This window comes from Sturnira hondurensis, unplaced genomic scaffold, assembly GCF_014824575.4.
Source record: "Sturnira hondurensis isolate 20B ecotype Veracruz unplaced genomic scaffold, ASM1482457v3 Scaffold0022215, whole genome shotgun sequence".
In the NCBI taxonomy this organism is placed as follows: domain Eukaryota; kingdom Metazoa; phylum Chordata; class Mammalia; order Chiroptera; family Phyllostomidae; genus Sturnira; species Sturnira hondurensis.
The window spans coordinates 11,377,212-11,397,259 of NW_028094846.1; the positions used below are offsets into that span (position 1 = coordinate 11,377,212).

A 20,048-nucleotide genomic window follows, 5' to 3' on the forward strand; every position below is an offset into this window, starting at 1 on the left:
AGCCAGTGTCAGAGAATTGCTCGTCAGCGCTTGAAAACCCCCAGACCCACGCACGTGAGAACTGTGACCAGACCCCCACAGTCCTCTCTCTTCTTCTTTCAAAGGCCAAACATGCAGCAGAAATAGGAGCCGACGGCATCGCTGTCATCGCACCTTTCTATCTCAAGCCACGGAACAAAGGTAATTAGGCAGGTCTAAATGCTCAGCACCTCACCTGGTCCACGTCTTCTTGCCTTCATTCACAATGGTTCTGCTTAACCCTTGAAAGTAGGGCTTGATGGACCGGAGGCATGAAGGTACAGTGGTGTAGCGGTTCTCCACAATATTTGGCCTCACTGGATCCGTGCAAGAAAAGACTTCATTCAAATATTTCAACTTTTTAAAAAATATACCTTATTTGCTTCATTTTTAGAGAGAGGGGAAGGGAAGGAGAAAGAGTGGAAGAGAAACATCAGTGTGTGGCTGCCTCTCATGTGTCCCCTACTAGGGACCTGGCCTGCAACCCCGGCATGTGCCCTGATTGGGAATCGAACCTGTGACCCTTTGTTGCACAGGCCCATGCTCAATCCACTGAGCTACACCAGCCAGGGCAAGATTTCAACTGTTTTGTCAAGCACTCTGATTGGGTCATCCCCCAACCTCCCAGTCAGCCTATAGGTGCCTGTATTTGGGTCAGGTGTCTGGGCCTTGGTATACCAGTTGTGCAAAGTGGTAAAGCAGTCACATGGCAAAGCATGGAACCACTTTTCTCAAAAAAAAAGAGGAATATAAGTGCTGAGTGTTTTGAGACTACATGTGCTATTTGAGGTTGAGTGAGTGATGAATCTGAAAGGAGATTCCACAGAAACATCTATTGTCTTTCAAAATATCAAGGTATTGTTTTCTCCTCCTCTACCCTCTCTATAGAAACTATTTGTGGTTTCCAAGTACACCGAGTCTTTTTAATTCTTTTGATTAGCAAAAAAAGAAACCCAAATTTTCAAAGGATTAGAAACAGACAAGATGTCATTTGCATGCATGATTAAATAAATCCATAACTAAATGGATAATGGGTTGAAGTTATCATGAAAAAACACCTATTATTGGTTGAGAGAAAATACTTGTTAAGACAGATAAGGAATTTAAATACTGCTATTTGGAGACTTTAAAATGAACATTTGAAATTTTTTTCCCATGGCTTTTTAAACTTCTACATGAATACTTTCTCCAAAAGACACAGAAAAAGAACAAATGATACATAATAATTTCATCAGAAATATTTATCACAGACAGAATACATCATTACAGTGTTCAGGTGAAGAATGTAAGATTCTCTCTCCCACTCTCCAACAGCATCAGAAGCAAGTCTGCTGGATTTGTTTATTCTCTGCAGTAATGTTGCAGTTAGAGCTCATTCTGGATGATGTAGAAAGTCCCCAGACCTCTGTGAACTAGAGTGAGCTCTCTTCTAATACACATGGATTTCTCCCCAAAAGGAAAAAGCGCCAAACCCTGTTTGAATTATTGTGGGAGGCTGACTCCTCTTGAGAGAGGTGTCAGTGTGAGGACCATCCATTGGTTGCCTTCTGTCTGCACCCCAACCAGGGATCAAGCCCACAACCTAGGTATGTGTCCTGACTGAGAAATGAGCCCACAGCCTTTTGGTGTATGGGATGACGCTCCAACCAGCTGAGCTGCTTGGCCAGAGATATGTGACTACCCTTGTAACTTCCCTGTTTGAGCAGATGTTGCTTATCCTTGTGTTGTAGAATTTTCTGTTACAGCTGTCTCTTTCTGATCCGAATGCAAAGTCTGTGTTGTTCAGTGACTGCGCTTAGCCCTTCTGGGGTAAAAGGACAAGAGTCCTACCTATGGGCTTCTTGTTTTTGTGAGAGTGTTTCATGAGCTTCTCTTAATAGGTGGGAAGGTTTGCACTAGTGTTTTAGCAGTAGTTTAAAATGGTAGGAAAAGTCCTGGCTGGTATAACTCAGCGGATTGAGTGACAGCTTGTGAACCAGGGGGCCACTGGTTCGATTCCCAGTCAGGGTGCATGCCTGGGTTGCAGGCCAGGTCCCCAGTAGGGGGCGTGCAAGAGGCAACTGCACATTGATGTTTCTCTCTCTTCCTCCCTCCAATTCTCTCTTTTTAAGAATAAATAAATATTTTTTAAAAAATAAAATAAAATGGTACCCTCTCTCTAAGAATAAATAAATATTAAAAAAAATTAAATGGTAGGAAGTGATAGTCTCTTTTGGTCTTTCTACAGAAAGGAAAATAAAACTTTGAATGAAGTAAGTTGCAAAGATATTGCAGCAAGCGATGTCAGGGATGGCAAGACAGGCCAGGAATTTGGGCTTCCAAAAAGATGGCTGCACTTCATGAGATGGTTCATCTACCAGGGAAAGCCAGTCTGTCACACGTGTTCGCATGACAGCTTTGCCGGCTCTTCTTTCAGATGACCTCGCTGACTTCCTGAAGGAGGTGGCCGCTGCCGCTCCAGAACTGCCTTTTTATTACTATCACATCCCTTTCATAACAGGGGTGAAGAGTAAGTACTGCTTCCTTCCAGGTTTCTTTCTCTGCCCCCTCACATCCTACCCTATTGCCCAGAGAAGCCCCACTCACTCTTTCTCCCCAACCCCATGTCGTCGAAGCATAGCACCATTGACTAGATCGTTCCCATTGCTCCGAAATAAGCCACTCCCATTGGAAATAAGTCAGTCCTTACAGGCGTCGTCGACACCAGCTGACAATGGAAGGGGAGTACAAAGGAGGAGTCGACTCCAAGACACCTTGTGTCTGTCACACACCCCGCTCCTTCTCATGCAGGGAGACACAGCCGGAAGCCCCACTGGGACAGAACTGCGTCTCTCTACCTTGTGCCCTCCTGGAGCCTGGCACCCAGCAAGGGTCTCTGACCTTTTCTTGCTTTTCTTCTAGCTGTTCTGTTATCATCACTCAACTCCTCCAGTGCGAAGATTGTCACAGTGAAATGAAATGTTTTAGATTATTTTTAAAACTCCATGCCTGTCTAACCTTCTTAAAAATAAAAATAGAAGTTGTCCTCTATAAATAGTCATTGATAGTCTTCAGGGAGCGGGAGACTCGGGGCTAGCATTGGACAAGTATAACACGTAGGACCTGCCAGGTGAGGGCAAGTGGTCGTGTCCAACCCGCAGTCAATTCAGGCTGAGAACAGCTCCTGGGACCTCAGTGCGTATGTGTGAGGCCATGAGGATGCTGTTTGGTATTTTCTGGAGGTGGGCAGATTAACGAGGCGCCTGTTGTTTTGAGCAGTTCGCGCTGAGGAGTTGTTGGACGGGATTCAGGAGAAGATCCCCACCTTCCGAGGGCTGAAATTTAGTGACACGGATTTCTTAGACTTCGGGCAGTGCGTCGATCAGCATCGCCAGCGACACTTTGCTTTCCTTTTTGGGGTGGATGAGGTAAGTCACTGCTTGGCATGTCCCACAGGCCAGTCTCCCCCCAGAACAATTTCTGGAGCTGTCTATGGAGTCACATCTTCTCTCTGTTTTTCATGAAAGTAAATACGCTTTGTTTGTTTCCAACCAGCAACTGCTGAGTGCTCTGGTGATGGGAGCAACGGGAGCCGTAGGCAGGTAAGCAGGACGCATGTCTCCCAGTGGTCATCTGTGTATAAGTGTATAAAAGCCCCCCCAGAGAGGCGTTCTCCTTCTAAGTAGCAATACTTCGCGCATGTACACCTTTTCTATAGAAGTTGCCTTTCTTCCCCACAGTCTTCCACTGGTAGGGAATTAAGCATCACTTCGCAACTCAGTTTTTGTTATTAGGAGCATCTGTTGCCGTGAGAGGTCAGGCATGCGAGCTCAGGGCACACACAGAATTTCTTGGTCAGAAATTATTCGGTTACAAATAACATGAACCCAATCAGACTAGCGTATGTGCACTAAGGTATTATTATAAAACACTAGGAAATTACATAAAACCGAAGAAAAGGAAGTGTAGGCAGGTGTAAGAGAAGATGAGAAGCCAGAAGTACAAGGCTCTCAACAGCCAAGGCGGCTCAGTCTCCATCCATCTGCCGTGCTCTGGAGATGCTCACCTCTGCATTTCTCTGCATAGCTCTTTCTTTCCCGCTCTTTCTTTCTCTCCAGATGAGCTCTTTCGGCTTCCGCACACACACGTTCAACTGCAGTTGCCCATACATGACACGTCAAGATATCACCAGATAACCAAGTATGCGCCTCAGGTCCTATGTGCTGAGGCCAGGAAAGCAGAATCACAGAGGCTCAGCAGAAGGCTTAGGGGAGAAGGCAATTCGATTAGCATGTCCACTGCACGTGTTAACCTAATTCGTTAGTAATGTGCCTGCAAGCAGATGGATTGAAATACTCGCACTAACTGAACGTGCACTTCTTCCCTGTGGGAAATGTACAGGGGAAGCAAAGTAATATTCATAGCATGTCTTGGTGAGCGTGGCTTTGATGAGGTGTAACTGAATTAGATCGTCTTAATGGCTTGTTCACAAGCTAGGAGGGGCTGTATCATCCATCATCACAGTAGGGCCGTATCTACCAAGGTCAGCATCTGCTGACCGTGGAAACATTTTCCCCATTGGGAAGTATGACTTTTTTGACCCTGAGGTTTTTTGGCCTCAGTGCTGGACATTTTAATTCTGCCAACATGATTTATAAGCAGAGTACATTTGGTTAGACTTCCTGTCTTCTTAATTTATTACCCTGTTCCTTTCTGTCTAACTGAGGACACAGCTAAGACCCCTGGGATTTGAATGTAGTTTTCTGGAAGCCCTCAGCCATCCATGCGCACACTGGGACTTAGGAGTGCTTCATACCTACAAGTGACTTTTCTCAGCTATGATATTTTCATTTCCTTACTTTATTACCAGACAATAATATAAACATCACATTCTTGGAACCCCTTGCTGTTGCCTCCTGGGTCTACATATATGAAGAACATTCTATTCTTGGTACAAGATAAACCTATGTTCTCATACTAATTTACTTTACAAGAAATTGTTAACAAAGGGGGAAACATCCTAGCTGTAAATTTTTATAAGCTATCTTTCTGGTTTCTCTTGAGATTTTAGTGATTAGTCTGAGGTATTTGTTTTTATTGCTAAAGTCGGAGCTTTTTTTCTTTTTAATGCACAAGAACATTTTCTGAGATCAAATAACCTCCCTTTGCGCTGACTCGTTACGGAGCGCTGCACCTAGGGATGGAAACTTCGAGATAACTCCCTATGTAGCCCCCTTCTTGAGCCCCAGCTTCCTCAAAGTGCAAGGAAGACCAGGCCTGCCTTGCAGGGCCTGGGGAGAATGAGACACGGTTTGTGTCAAGCACATGGCATATAATAGGCACTCAATAAATGGCCTCTTATTTTATTATCATTACTATTTTCTGGAAACTGACCTCTAGGTAATACCTAAATTTAAGAATTTAGGCGATCCATTGGGATTTGCCCCTTGTACTGTGTGTAGTGTGCCCTCCACCCACTTCCTCAGCCTAAAGCCTCCAGGACTCACCTGAGACACTGCCTCTTACCCACGCTTCTTATCTATTCTAGCTCCGGTCTCTGTGCCCTGGGCCAGGGGTTGACTGGTGGTTCCTCTCTAAACACACCTCCCTTTCCTTTCTTCTCCTTTCTTCTCACTCGATCCTTCTCCCATGTTCCTTCACTTTCTTTACCGCTTGGGTGTTCTCTGCATCCTCTGGGCACAGCTCAGTGATGCTGGAAACGTCAGAACTGAAGACACCTGACCCTCTGGTAGGTTAGAGCCTGAAAACAGACGTCCTAGAGAACCGGTTCTGTGCCTTGTAGGCCGCAGAGGGGGTTGGCGATCCGGACCTTTCCCACCGGGTGTTGACCCTACAGCACGTGCTGTTTTCTTTCCAGCACCTACAACTACCTGGGGAAAAAGACGAACCAGATATTGGAGGCTTTTGAACGGAAGGACCTCTCTTCGGCCCTGCATTACCAGGTTAACTTTTGTTTCCTCCTCTACGTGCATTACAGCCTTTGTGCTTTCCCCGCTTGTGAATTCTCTCATCCTACCATACCCACCTCGTTAAAATCGCCCAGCCGTCTCTTTCTTTACTTGCCTCCTGTTTCTTGCTTTTTTCTTGTTTAAAACCAAACCTGTGCCCATCATCTGTGCCCCCATGTGTCTAATCAGGGCAGGCCCCGTACTGGAATGACTCCTCTGATATTCCTGGACATAATCTTTTTACTCCGTGTTCAAAGTACTTTTGCAATTGTAAAATAGCAATGATCGATTTCTGGGAGAACAACCACATGCCATCCCCTTGAGGATGTCACACCTGAGTCACCAGAAGCAGTGATGCTGCTGACCTACAATAGGGAGACATCATTCAAAGTGAGAGCCTGTTAGTCCTCTTCCCCATGAAAATGTGCTGAGAACAGAAAACATCCACTAAGCAGGAAGCAGGAGCCACTGGCTTTGAAGCCGGGAAGGAAAAGCAGCAGGAACTCCCTTGTGACAGGGAGGAGCCCAGGGGAAGCGGTGGCTGCTGTGACAGGAGTTTGCTGTGACAGCAAACTGTCCCAGCTGTCCAGGGAACAAAGGGCATCACGGGATAGAGCTGGTCTCAACCCCTGGGTGGTGTGCGTGCTTCCTGTAAATGGATGAAGTAGAAAGAAGTAGGGTACGCATGAGAGAAAGACTCCTGGAGGCCGAGCGGCACACGGAGTTTCAGGATGATGAAAGTGACCGAGAGGAGTGTCCCAAGAAACTAAGTGGGAAGGGAAGACATGAGCAAGAGCAGAGCAGGTGGCCTGCCCTGAGCTCTAAGCCAGCCCGAATCTACTCCCTACTTAGAGTTCCAATCGCTTATTTAAATATTTACCTTTGTTCAGCCTCAGCCCAGGTAGAGCTCAGAGCAGGGACATGGTAGGGACTTAGGAAGCTATGCCAACTAAATTAAAAATCGGCATGACTTTGATTTCAACTACAATAAGAGGTGTGAATTGTGTGGCTTCTGCCATCTCTTTGCATTCATGCTTTTACTTTTCCTTTGTTTCCCAGAAGAAGTTATTTCTGAACGTTGCAACCTGTCCCGAGCTGAAAGACAGGGAGCGCACAGGATGCAGGGGGCTGAGAAACAGCTGGGAGGAGGACCCTTAGTGGCTCCTTTCTTGGCTGATCCAGTCGCCATCTCTTTTTCCCCCCTTTAGTCCTGCTCAAATAAATCCTCCTTCTCAACACAGTATTCGTAAGGAAGTTAGTGTACCGTCTTCTCTGTTTCTGCTCACAGAAGGCGAGAGCAAGTAGGTCTCATTTGCTCATGCACACATATGCCAGGGGCTGAGCTGAGCGCAGAATTTCAACAAAGCTGGTCTCTGCCCTACAGGAGTTTGCAGTCCAGTGAAGAGGCAGTCAAGTAACTAATTGGGGTAGACCTTAGTCATTCTCAGGGGCTTGAATACCATTTGCTATATTTACATATGTGAACAGACACATGTACAAAGATGTTCCTTCTAGTATTTAGAATTGCAAAAGATGGAATCTGCCCAAGTATCCATCTATAAGGAAATGGTTAAAAGCTTCTTTTGAATTGTACAATCAAATGATACACAGCACCTTAAAAGGATGAGCTAGATTTATATGCACAGATCTGAAAAGATCTCCATGATATATTACGTAGAAAAAAGCAGCAAAGTGCAGGCTTGTGAATGTGATGTGCTGTAGTTTGAGAGTGAGGGGGGAAAATATACTTATGTTTATAAGCCTCTGGATATTACAGTTGTGCTCTGCTTTAAATTTTTATTACAACTATACGATTGATTAAAACAGCATAAAATTAAAAAGTTGTTGAAAATACATCTCTTAATGAGATGGATGGCAGTCCTTTTGTGTGAATTAGTTCATGAAATCATGGATGAGTACTACTTAACGCTAAGGTGAGTTCAAGTTCAGCACCAACATTACTTCTGGTTTTTGTTGTAGAAAAATAAGTGCTGGGAACCCCTGTCCATATAAACTACTAGATAAGAATGGAGGGGATTTTGCTTGAGCAATGTCACTCGATTCTTTTGGAGTCCCTTGCCAAAAATCAGAAGGCCCGATCATGCTTTTCAGCTTACAACCTGAGTAGCCACGCTGAAAGCAAACAACCGAAAACCTCCGGGTTTTTTTTAGAGGTCTCGTTGTCTGTCAGTTGGAGCAATCACTCTGTCACTGTCTTTGTGACTGCCAATGCCAACATTTTGATTTGCTCCTTTATTTGGTTCCCAGACGTGTCCCAGGGCAGTGATGTGGGAGGTATGTCCTTATTTTTTCAAAAAAGGAAGAACAAGCAGCACTGTGAGAGGGGGAGATATAAAAGGACAACCCACCACTCCGTTATGTGTGAATTCTTATTCTGATCACTTTGGAAGGTAGCACGTACAGAAGCTGAGTGTCTAAAAACTGACTCCCATAGATCTTCGTCTTGGCCATTTGCCCCTTGGGTATTGTGGAAAGTACCCCAGAGGTCAGTGAGCCCTAGTTTGGAAACGACTGCTCTGTCTGACACGGTTACCTAGTGAGCTTGATGGGTTCAAGGCTGTCTTCCCTCTCTGCCATTTCCATGGCGCAATCCCATCATCGGAACTTCTTTTCTGTGGGGGGTCTGTTTTGTAAAGCTGAACTGTTTGAAAAGATCCTGCCGTGCCCTGGATGGATCTCCAACCATCCTTACTGGGCCGGTTTTCTTCACTCTTGACACTTTCAGAAAATTAAGGTGCGTGGACTTTTGGCCTGGGGCTCCTCTAACTTGACTTCTAAGTTCTTTCAATTGTTATCATAGTCCAGTAACACTGACTACAGATTTGTTTGTTCCTTTCCAGTTTTGTATTCAGAGATTCATCAACTTTGTGGTCAAACTAGGTAAGTTTCCTGCCTGGTCTGCTACTGGAGAATGTAAAGGAAATGGACTTTGTCTGAAGGTTCAATGGGAACACCTTTTCACGCTCCGTTGCAAACGGAGTTGTTTACGACGCTAACCTTCAGGACAGACCTGATAAAATGGTTAAGTAAACCCAGTTGAAGGTCTGGGGCACCCTTTCTCAAACCTCTCTCCGCCACTTTAGCACCCTGTTCGCCTCCCCAGCCTGGGCACATGCCGTTTTCGGTGTTTTTTTTTGTTCCTCTTCTCCTGCACTGTCAGCACTCCCTCCCTTTACTCGCCTCTTCTCATTAAAATTCTCCCACCCCACTGCGGCTGATCTCAGGAAGGCAGTGTGAATATAGATCTTACTCAATTGTGAATGACTGGCAGCTCTCCCAAGAGTATTTGCAACTTCAAAAGAGTTCGTCAACACAACTGAGTTTAAATGGATTGAGGATCGGATAATAGGACAAATGTAAAATTTGAGGGAAATGTAGTGAAATCGAGTAGAGAACCATCTCCAAAGTCCCTTGTCTGATACTGTGGCACATGGCAAAAGCTACCATTCGCTCTACTTCTGCAAGAGATTGACCCTCCCCAAGAACTTGGGTTCAGCAAGCAAAATGTAACCAAAGACACTGAAATACAGAACATGCTGACAGGGTCCAGAGGGTAGAGGGGAGAGAAGCACAGAGTAAAAGGGGATGGACTCACACGAATAAGTATGAAGGACACATGGACAATAACTAAGATGGGGGGTGGAGATGGGAGGGGGGTGGGGAGCACTGGGGGGGGTGCAGGGCTGGGAATACAAGAAAGAAAACTGTACTTGAACAAAAGTTAAATAAATAAATAAATAAATAAATAAAAGAACTTGGGTTCAGTCCAGGAAATGTTTTAGGTTTATTCTTGGCAAACCTCCTACCTCCCATTCAGAGCCTTTTCAGACTTATCCTGGCCACTGCTCCTGGGCCCAAAGCACCTAGTAGGTACTATGTCTCTTGTTCTCTAGGGCTTCTTAGTTCGCTTTCAATCCTTCAAAGACAATGTTTCCCATTTGCTTTTTAAAAAAATCTTCACTGGACAATATGTTTTTATTGATTTGAGAGAGAGAGAGAAAGAAACCTAGATGGGTTGCCTCCTGTACATGCCCTGACTAGGGATCGAGCCCGTAACCTGGTATGTGCCCTGACTGGGAATTGAACCCACAACCTTTTGGTGTACGGGATGATACTCCAACCATCTGAGCCACCAGCCAGAGTCCATTTGCTTTTCCACTTTCTTGATTTTTGTTGTATCTGTGTGCCTCTAGTACTATTAATGACCTGTCATTATTCTCTTTCCCTAAGCAATGCTTTTTTCAGAACTGTGGGTTTGGTATGATAGTTACATGGTCCTTAAGTGCATTGAAGTAGATGTTGAACTATTTAATTTTCAAAAGAACTAAAAGTTTACCTGTATGCATAATACTCAGCAATAATCTACAAAATATAGCTCTAAGATATCACCTGAAATGATTAAATTTTTCTGGAATGTTTGCATTTTAAAAGAGGAATCTTAGTTTTCATGCTGTAAAAAAACATATCTTGAAAAGCTCGTTTCAGACTGTCTTGGGACTTGGAGCTGTGGGGGTTTAGTCCAAGAGAAACTTATCCTGAGAAACCGGTAGCCCTATCATGAAGGCAGCTCCCTATCCCACCGCTCACAATAAGCCTGGGAGGGCCATTTTGCATTCATCAAACTATATTCTGTACATTTAGACATTCTAGTATTTTACTTCCCAATGCTAAAGTGCTATTGTAACTAAGTTATCTTAGCCAAAGAAAGTTACCGTGGGTCCAAAGGCAATAGACAGTTAAAAAAAAACACACAAATATCTTTATCTCTATTGTGAATTATTTTCTGAGGTCTACCTTCAAAATCACTGATTCTATCTTTAGCTATGTTTACTTTCACTGATTATTTTTTATTTCCAGTATTTTTCACTGGCTGTGTTTCTTTTTCAGGCTTTCCTGTTCTTTACTGATATGTCCTTTTCTTAGCCTATGGCTTCTATTTCTCTTACCTCTTTGAAGTCTCTTGCAGAATTCTGTATCATCGGTTTGCAGGCGGTGAAACTTGCTAGTTGTGCATTTGCTGACCTTCATGAAGCTTCTTTCTCCTCATGCGCTCTGCTCTGTAATTTTTAACTCTGAATTCATCTTCAGATGGACTGTCGTTTACCGGGGAGCCCATTGTCCTCTAGGTTGTGAGGTGTACTGTCGAGGGGTTTTGTGTATTCCTGTCCTGGGACACGTGGTTTCACCAGTTCTAACCAATCTAGGTTATTTTCTCCTTTCTTACCTTCTTCCTCCTCCTCCCCTCCCTCCCTCCCTCCCTTCTTTCCTTCCTTCACTTTTTGTTGTTTACACCATTACAGATGTCCCATTCTCCTTCCCTTTGTGCCCGCCTCTCCCCCTCCATCACACCCTCTTCCCTCTGGCCATCAGCACACTGTTGCATGTCACTGCGGGCTGTGCATACATGTTCTTTGGCTAATCCCTTCACCTTCTTTCATCCAGTCCCTGTTGGGTTGTTCCATGTATCCATGCCTGGGCTTCTATTTAGTGCTTTCTTTAGTCTGGTACCTACACCAAGTGCATAATGCAAATACGAATCTGTCATTCATATATAGCACAGGCTTGGGATTTCTTTCACATGATCTTTTTTCCTCTGCAGCCCTGGCACAGGTCAAGGGCTATGCCTCTATCCTGAAGCCAGCGGGCCAGATTTTCTTTTCTTGCTTTTCATGGAAGGTTGGCTACCAGTTTTACCCGAGGAGTTCTAGTCCAGCTCCTCGCCATGCACAGACCCCAAGCTTGCTTTGCATTCCTGCCCCAGCTTTGTAACACCAGCCCCAGATCAGCCGCTTTGACTCATAAACTACCTTAAATATTGCATTTCTCAGGGCCTTCTTAGATACGCTTGAGCCAAATTCTGTTACAGTGATGGAGCCCTTTATCGTCTGGGCAACAGCAATATGCCCCTGACTCAGATTATTTTCATGGATCTTTTGGCTTCAGTGCCTCGCTGCTCTAACCTCTCTATTCCTGATGACTTTCGTCCCTCCTTCCCGCTTTTGCTGTTGCCTTTGAGGCTTATTTTGTTTTGTGTTGCAGCTTGTCAACTGGTTAAAAACCTTTTCCCCAGCACGTCTGTATATTTGAAGCAGGAAGAAGGATTCCCTATATCTTCTATGTCTGCCATTCGGACTAGAAATGTTCCCACTTTTCAGCCCACCTTATGCTGTTGTAAGAGTCACTGTGAGGATGTGATTGCGTCTTTGGGATGTGTGTGGTGGAGCGGACAGTCCCAGTCACACTGTCCTTGTTTACTTTTTCTGTACAGGTTTTGGAGTGCCGCAGACCAAAGCCATCATGACGCTGGTGTCTGGGGTTCCCATGGGCCCACCGCGGCTTCCGCTGCAGAAAGCCTCCAAGGAGTTCACAGATAGGGCAGAAGCTAAACTGAAGAGCCTGGATTTCCTTTGCTTTCCTGACTCAAAGAATGCCGACTTGGAAGCCAGCTAATGCCCGTCTATCAGGTCGGGGTGTGTACACTGCGATGTAACCCACCTTGGAGAGTGCATCCATTTCTCAAGGACTCTATAGATGACCTTGAACTAAAGTCTTTCCTGTCAAATGAGCTCTCCCATCAATCAACAAGCATTTAAGTACCTACTGTGATCTTTAAAAAGCTTTGTTTTCTGAAGGGGTGAAAAATGTAAACGGAGTTGTAGGCCCTCAGTCATTCAACATTGTGCGAACTTTGTGTAGAGAAATGGCCACCCACGCGGATGAAAGGGAATCAAAAGGAAAATTGTAATTAATTCCATTTGCCTTCGGGAGCTCCCATTATGTTGATTTCTGGATGTTCACCCTATTTTAAAGTTCTCTCATTTTAAACCACTAGAATGTACTTTCATTTTAATGAATATTCATTTGGAATCTAGGAAAACTCCGAGCTGTGGCATTTATTCGGGCGTGCTAACTTGAATGCCACATTGCAACACGACTTAACCACACACAACTATCGCATTAACACACCAGCTGACTCGGCTGCTCAGTCTAACTGTAGAATACCTGCTTTCAGATTAATTGTGATGTCCCAGGTTTTCCCCAAAACACTGTGTTAGGTGAGGACTTGCTTCCGTTCCTCTAAGGGGCCCATTAGGGTGGTTTTCACATAACAAAGGAAAAGACTCAAGTCTTCACTTGTTGCTGTGTGAGAACTCCTAAAAGCTCCAAGTTTCAAAGAACCAAAGAGTTCTCTGCTCGGCACCACAAACTTCCCCTCCCCACACTGATAGGGAAGTGTCACCCCCACATCACCCTGGATTATTGGAGAGCGCAGGCCTTGTCCCTTCTGCAGTGAGTCCATGGGCTACTGTCACTTCCCAGGCACGCTTGCAAGGAGTCACACTCGTCTTCAGCCACAGGAGATTGATCAGTTTTACACTATGCATTAATCACATATTAATTTTCTGAAACCAGTGCTTGGAGAATTTTTAAGAGGGTTAGTGAGCTCTTTGGAACACAAAGAGCAATGCGATGATTAAAATGACAAACGTGACTACCCGAGCAGAGCAGAGTTTAGCACTTTGTCATCCGACTCCATAGAAATGAATATCACGCAGCAGTAAGTTACCAGTAATGCCTTTAATCAAAAGTAAAATTTTGGGATATTATACACTTACTGTTTTCTTTGAACTTAGTTCTCAATGTCAAAACTAATGACATGAGAAATATTTTATTCAACCCAATACTCAAGTCTTCTTTCCCCTCTCTCTACCCAGCATCGAGTTTGCAACAGACACATTTCCTTCAAGTGCTCCTCTCTTGAGTTTGTTTCACTGTTGTTACTTTTGCTTTGCATTCGTTGTTGTTTGATTGTTGCTATGGTTCCCTTTTCACTGGAGCTGTGAGGCACTCTGGCTGCACGCGGCTGCATGGCTGGGGGGGGGGTCTCCGCAGCCTCTTCACTGGGGGCACCCACCAGCTTTGTTTCCTCTCTCCTGGCCCCCTGCAGCTTTCAGTAAGTGGAAGCTTAAATTCCTCCATGATCCGCAGAGACTCTCCTAAGGTAAGCACTCAAGAATCAGGGTCCTCTTGCCTCTTGGGATTCATTTCTTCATTTCTTTTTTGTTACCTTTAAGGCATTTTCTTTCTTGGTAGCACTGCAATGTTTTATTGTAATCAACATTTTTTACTTTTTTGGTATTTTTTCGAGATAGGTTTATTTAGAGCACCTTCATCTTTTTTTCAAGCTTTTGGAATTTTTCACTTAAATACCTCTTTTTAAATACAGCAAATTTATGTTTTGCTTTGTGTCTTAATCTGAGAGTCATTGTCCCTTAATGGGTTAGTATATCCCATTTACCTTTTTTGAAAGTTCTGAAGTAGTTTGAGGAGGAAAACTTTTTTTTTTTTTGGTTCATGCAAAGACAGTACATTCTGTACTACTATCAGCAGGAAATTACAAATTCTGGATATGGGAAACTAATTAACACTGAAAAAAGTAACATTCCAAGCCCTGGCTGGCGTAGCTCAGTGGATTGAGTGCGGGCCTGCGAACCAGACAATTGCGGTTCGATTCCCAGTCAGGGCACATGCCTGGGTTGCAGGCCGGTTCCTTGCAGGCTAACTACCAGCAGGGGGTGCACAAAAGGCAACCATACACTGATGTTTCTCTCCCTCTCTCCTTCCCCTCTAAAGATAAATAAATAAATAAACTCTTAAAAAAAAGTAACATTCCATAACCCTACAGAAATTTATTAGAATCAGTGCAGATTTATTAGAATCAGTGCAGGCTGATATGATATGGTATAAAGCAGGGAACAAAATGCTCAAACAAATGCATGGGGAAATATAGCCCCACACTTTGATACGGCAACCGTAACAGCCCATGTGAAAATGGTGCTTCCATGACCACATACGTAAGAAGCCAACCAAACTAATATTAAACTAATTTCCATCAAATTAGGGAAAACAAATACAACTATAAAAGTGGAACAAAGCATGTTACAAAGTCCAATGACCTTGAGTAAATTTCTGTACAGGTAGCCATAGAGCTTGTATAAATGTTTCAATAGAAACTAGTACAATGGATGAACTTGAGTAAATTTCTGTACAGGTAGCCATAGAGCTTATATAAATGTTTCAATAGAAACTAGTACAATGGATATAGAAAAATAATACTTGTGAATGACCTTCAATGTCATGCTCACTCACTTAAAAAAAATGAATAGAATAGTGTCTGGCATATCACAGGTCCAGGGGAGTGTTACTTCTCACTAGTTTTTATAGGTATCCAAGCAATTCAGTGTGTGTTCTTTATGCAACTGAGAAAAACATTACATCACCGCTGAACCTTTTAACTATTAGCTGGCAAAATAATAACATGCACAGCAAGCCATAAAAAAATAAATAGGCATTTCAATGAATAGCAATAATTTTAAAGGTGGCAAATATACCTTATTCTTCATTCAAGATCGAAACAGCCATTTCTGCTGGCCACGCTAGACACCGCATCTGTGACATTCATTGCACTGAAGTCATCAGTCCTAAATAATAAGCCATTAACAGTGCCACTCTTAATTCCATTTAGGCGCTTTAACTTTTCTCTTATTTTACTGCATTACACTTTTTAAAAAAGATTTTACTTATTTATCGTTAGAAGGGAAAGGAAGGAGAGAATGAGAGAAATGTCAATGTATGGTTGCTTCTCATGAGTCCCCTGCTGGGAACTGGCCTGCAATCCAGGCATGTGCCCTGACTGGGAATCGAACTGCGATCGTCTGGTTCGCAGGCCCGCACTCAATCCACGGAGCTACACCAGCCAGGGCTGCATTACACTTTCATGTCTAGCACCTTTCAGGTCTGCCCTTATCTTTGCCAGCTGTATTTTTGCTCGGTTAGTAGGTGCCCGTAGTTCCATTCAATAGTGTCTCTCTCTGGGCCAGGAGTGTTAGGTTTGAACTTCATGTTAGGTCAAAACCTCCCCGACTTTTGAGCCCTGCGTTAGTGTAGTAACACACATTTAAAACTAAACTTTAAAGTAATAATCCAAACTTTGCCTCTGATCAGCTTTGTGTGTTGTGTGTTATTTTGTTAACAAAATCACGCCTAATGGGTGAAGCGTGCCCTCTTCCTGGGGTGGTCTCTGTTGGTACATTTTGTCCCTACAGGGCAGCACATTGCTTTGTGCGCTGGGACACACTGATGGCTGGCTCCCATGTCTGTATACTTACCATTCTTGCTCTTGATGGGGCCTCAGCCTCTCACTCACATGGGTGCAATGAAACAGGGTGCTCTTCAGATGCTGGGGTTACTTAGAAAAAAAGTTTTTGATACGGTTAATGCCAGGAACTGAAATTGACATATTTATTCTGTATAATTACTTTATGATATAGATACTATTTCACCAAATCTCATATGCTATTTATTATTATACACTATTCTATGTATACCTAGGAGAAAGTAAAAAATACTGACAAAGGATGACGTGCCATCTCATTCCAGTGGATTCAAAATGTTTTTCCAAACATGTGTTTTAGAAGTGATACAATATAGCATCTTCCCATTTTCAAAATGAAGTAACTATGGCAAAGAGAATGAAATATGTTAGCCAAGGTCGCACTCGTTTCTGTGCTGGGAACTACCCTGCCTAGTTTTAGAAGCTGTAACCTCACCCCCCATGGCTAAGACTCAGTAAAGAGACTTTGGGACCATAAGCCATTGAGGAGACAAAGCTTATCTTCCTTAAAGGGGCCCCACCTCTGCCCCTTTTCACCTCACCCTGCTTGGCTCCCGGTGGATGACTGGTTAGCCAGTGGTGGGTAAGATGCCTCAAGGGAAGAACAACCTAAGACGGGCATGATCAGGAAGGTGACCTCAGGGAAGGACTTGGGGGGCTATAGAGAAAGGAGGTGATGGATCCTCACCCCTCGGCTTTGACATAGCCTGAGTCCTCATTCTGTCTGTGAGGAGTCTCCTAATCTCTTGGCTGCCTTACTTCCCCTGCCTGACTTAAGCCTGAAACAATGCTGGAGGGCGGGGCAGCCCTGAGCAGGAATGGGCAGTTCCCCGGGGCGATCTGGCCTGAGAAAGAATGCATAAAATCCCATGACACTGCTTTGCTAAGAATGCCCTCGATTTTTGGATAAGTTGTCTAGGCATAAAATGAGTTTGTTTCTCAGTCTTATGGCCCTTTAGCTAACTGATCCGGACTGAGAATAAGCCCTCATAATCCTTTCCATGTTATCTATTGTTTGATCCTTACTGCCTGGACATAATGAATGAGGACCTTCCTTGGTGTAGTGCTCCCAGAAAACAATAAAAGCTCGTCCAGGCAAGGGTTGGGGTGCTCTCTCACTCAGAGAGTGTCCGTGCTGTCCCTTTTCTCCACAGGACTTCTGCAGTTCGTGTGACTTTGCTCGTTGCACCCACAACAGCGTGGACACTGCTGGCCGGAGTCCGAATCGGTTCTGGCAGAGCCAGAATGTGAGTCTTGGTGTGACAGACTATTTCACACCAAGAATCTTAAATTCATATGTCCACTTAAAAAAAAAAAAGATTTTCTTTATTTTCAGAGAGAGGGGAAGGGAAGGAGAAAGAGAGGGAAAGAAACATCAATGTGCGTCTGCCTCTCATGCGCCCCCGACCAGGGATCTGGCCAGCAACTCAGGCATGTGCTCCAACTGGGAACTGAACCAGTGATCCTTTGGTTCACAGGCTGGTACTCAAATCCACTGAGCCACAGCAGCCAGGGCCATATGTTCACTTTTAACAACACTATGAGGCAGGAGACAGCAAAGGAAGAACTTTGAGACTGCAATACTGTTACTGGCCAGCATTTAACGGCCTGGTTGCCAGGAAACACCTTTTACCCATCAGAATAAATAGTAAACCGAGGCAGGGAGGAGGAAGGAAACAAGTCTCACGTCCTAACTCAGCAGTCCTGAGCCTGGTCTGGTAATACTGCCAGGTGTTCCAACATCTCGAGAAACACTATGTTAGCAAGAAAGAAGGGAAGTCCTTGAAATTCTATGTAGCATTTCCACTATCTGGGAAAGGAAGCCTTGAAACTGTGCTTTCATTCCAAGGCCTGAATGTGGGAAAGGGTCCCCAGTGACCAAAGAAAGAGCCCATAAGCCCATTAAGCTTCGGTTAATTACCTACTTCTGGTCACTATCTGTTTTACGAGGGAGTTCCTGATGCTTACAGAAAGAGCCCATAAATAACTCTGGAAAGTGCCCTAATTTTAACTGCCTCCTGTCACATATTTGTTTTACAACAAGATGAACAAATGGGGTCTGAAGCAACATAAGGATTCCGGCTAACAGACCCCGACACATACCTAACTTTGGGTAGTCACATTCCCCCAGGGAAGCTGGCACTGCATTTACCCATTAATCAATATATAATTTTTTCCCTCCTATCTCACCAACTATGTAAATCCTCAGAACAAAGGGTAGGTCCTCAAAACAAGTTAGGCTCTCTCTTGGGGGCTCAGGGGCTCTTGGCTCTCAGGCCATTGGGCCTCTGCCACCTGGCCTCAGGCTGCCCAGGGGCGTGCCACCCTGGTCTTCAGACACTCTTGCTTTTGTTGCCCCTCTTTGCCCTGAAACTTTGCCTTTCACCCCCTATTCTACCCAGTCCCGTTCTCTTCCATGGAAACGGGCCACTAATACACTGATTAGATGCTACTAGATTTGCTGATATGTAATTCTTTACATGCGAGAAGAGCCAGGTCTCTCTGGTCAACAACCTCCTAGCACTCCAGTGTTATCCCTAAGATTCAATGACCAAGGACCTACTGATGTAGTGGAGAGTTGGGTTCAGTTTAGTGCGAAATGGCAAATAGTGTAACGTGGTTGTACGGGAGGCAAGGTTGTCCTGTTGGTGGTAACTTTTATGACCTCAGGTCCAGGCCACGTGGGTTCAGGTCTCAGCTCCATCACTTACTGGCTACATGACCTACACATTATTTCACTTTTTAGTCCTTCGGTTATTACTTCATCCATAACATGAAAATTACAATGTCTGCCTTCTGGGATTATTGTGAAGATTACATGATGTAATACATATAAAAACAGCATTTTAAAACAGCACCTGGCACATCATAAGCATAGTAAAGTGTTGGCTATTATCAGTTTTTGTAGTTATCCAAGCAATTCTATATATGTTCTTTATACGACAGAGAGAAACATTCCACCAATGCCAAACAGTTTAACTAATAGCTGACAAACTAAAGTTGAAAATGATAGCAAACCTAAGGCAAGAACTGAAACAAAAATGTGCATGTATTATTACCAGAGCCAGACTATAGTGCCACCCTCATATTTTTTTCTCAAGTTGGGAATTTTTGTTGCATTCTCTACCAGTAGACCACAGGGAATGAAAAATACTCACACGCTCGTGAATGGCCCATGTATGACTATTCAAAATAGTGAATAACACAATGAGAGAGCCTTTTACTAAGTGATTTTAAAGGAACAGTAGGTCAAAGAGGTATAGATAGTAAAGGGAGCCCTGGCTGGTATAGCTCAGTGGATTGAGCGCGGGCCTGTGAAGCAAAGGATCACGGTTCGATTCCCAGTCAGGGCACATGCCTGGGTTGCAGGCCAGATCCCAATGGGGGACACATGAGAGGCAACCACACATTGATATTTCTCTCCCTCTCTCCTTCCCTTCCCCTCTCTCTGAAAATAAATAAATAAAATATATTTTAAAAAAAGAAAGAAAAGGGAGCATGTCTTGAAGCTTCATCCACAAATGTTAAGGAAGATCTCAGAGGGTGCTAAGATAATGCCAGTCACTGACACCCAATCCCCTGGAGATCGCAGGTCTCGGGTGCACGGGCTAAATTAAGAACCAACTCAATAATAGAATTTTCTATAATCCTTGGAAGCTCAAGCTCCACCTCGGAAATTTTTGTTTATACTTAATATGTTGCTGTGTTCATTATCTAATTCAAAATATTTGCATTCCACTTATGTTAGTTGGGTTTCTCTTATTGTAAATGTCACTTGCAGGTGTAAACACCCGGAAAGGTACAAAGAAACAAAAAATTAATTATCTTGCCCTTAATGGTGTTACTCTTTTTTTTTTTTTAATATTTTATTTATTTATCTTTAGAGG

At 44.0% G+C, this 20,048-nt stretch overlaps 1 protein-coding gene and 1 long non-coding RNA gene across 5 annotated transcripts in view; one reads left to right on the forward strand and one right to left on the reverse strand.

The window, feature by feature from the left end:
* NPL (N-acetylneuraminate pyruvate lyase) overlaps positions 1–20,048 on the forward strand; it is a 55,089-nt gene that overhangs the window by 17,400 nt on the left and 17,641 nt on the right. For 3 of the 4 annotated variants that reach the window (XM_037035260.1, XM_037035262.1, XM_037035261.1), the window contains exons 6-12: positions 105–180; positions 2,435–2,527; positions 3,277–3,425; positions 3,553–3,599; positions 5,876–5,960; positions 8,828–8,867; positions 12,256–13,081. In XM_037035260.1, the coding sequence (XP_036891155.1) occupies positions 105–180; positions 2,435–2,527; positions 3,277–3,425; positions 3,553–3,599; positions 5,876–5,960; positions 8,828–8,867; positions 12,256–12,437 (672 nt within the window). In that variant the 3' untranslated portion in view covers positions 12,438–13,081. The remainder of the gene's footprint in view (positions 1–104; positions 181–2,434; positions 2,528–3,276; positions 3,426–3,552; positions 3,600–5,875; positions 5,961–8,827; positions 8,868–12,255; positions 13,082–20,048) is intronic. The other variant, XM_037035263.1, reaches the window with a different exon arrangement.
* Positions 15,142–16,293, reverse strand: LOC118979228 (uncharacterized). The gene is made up of 2 exons (XR_005064870.1): positions 15,762–16,293; positions 15,142–15,548 (listed from the first exon to the last, which is right to left on the reverse strand). It is a non-coding gene; the product is annotated as an uncharacterized LOC118979228 (long non-coding RNA).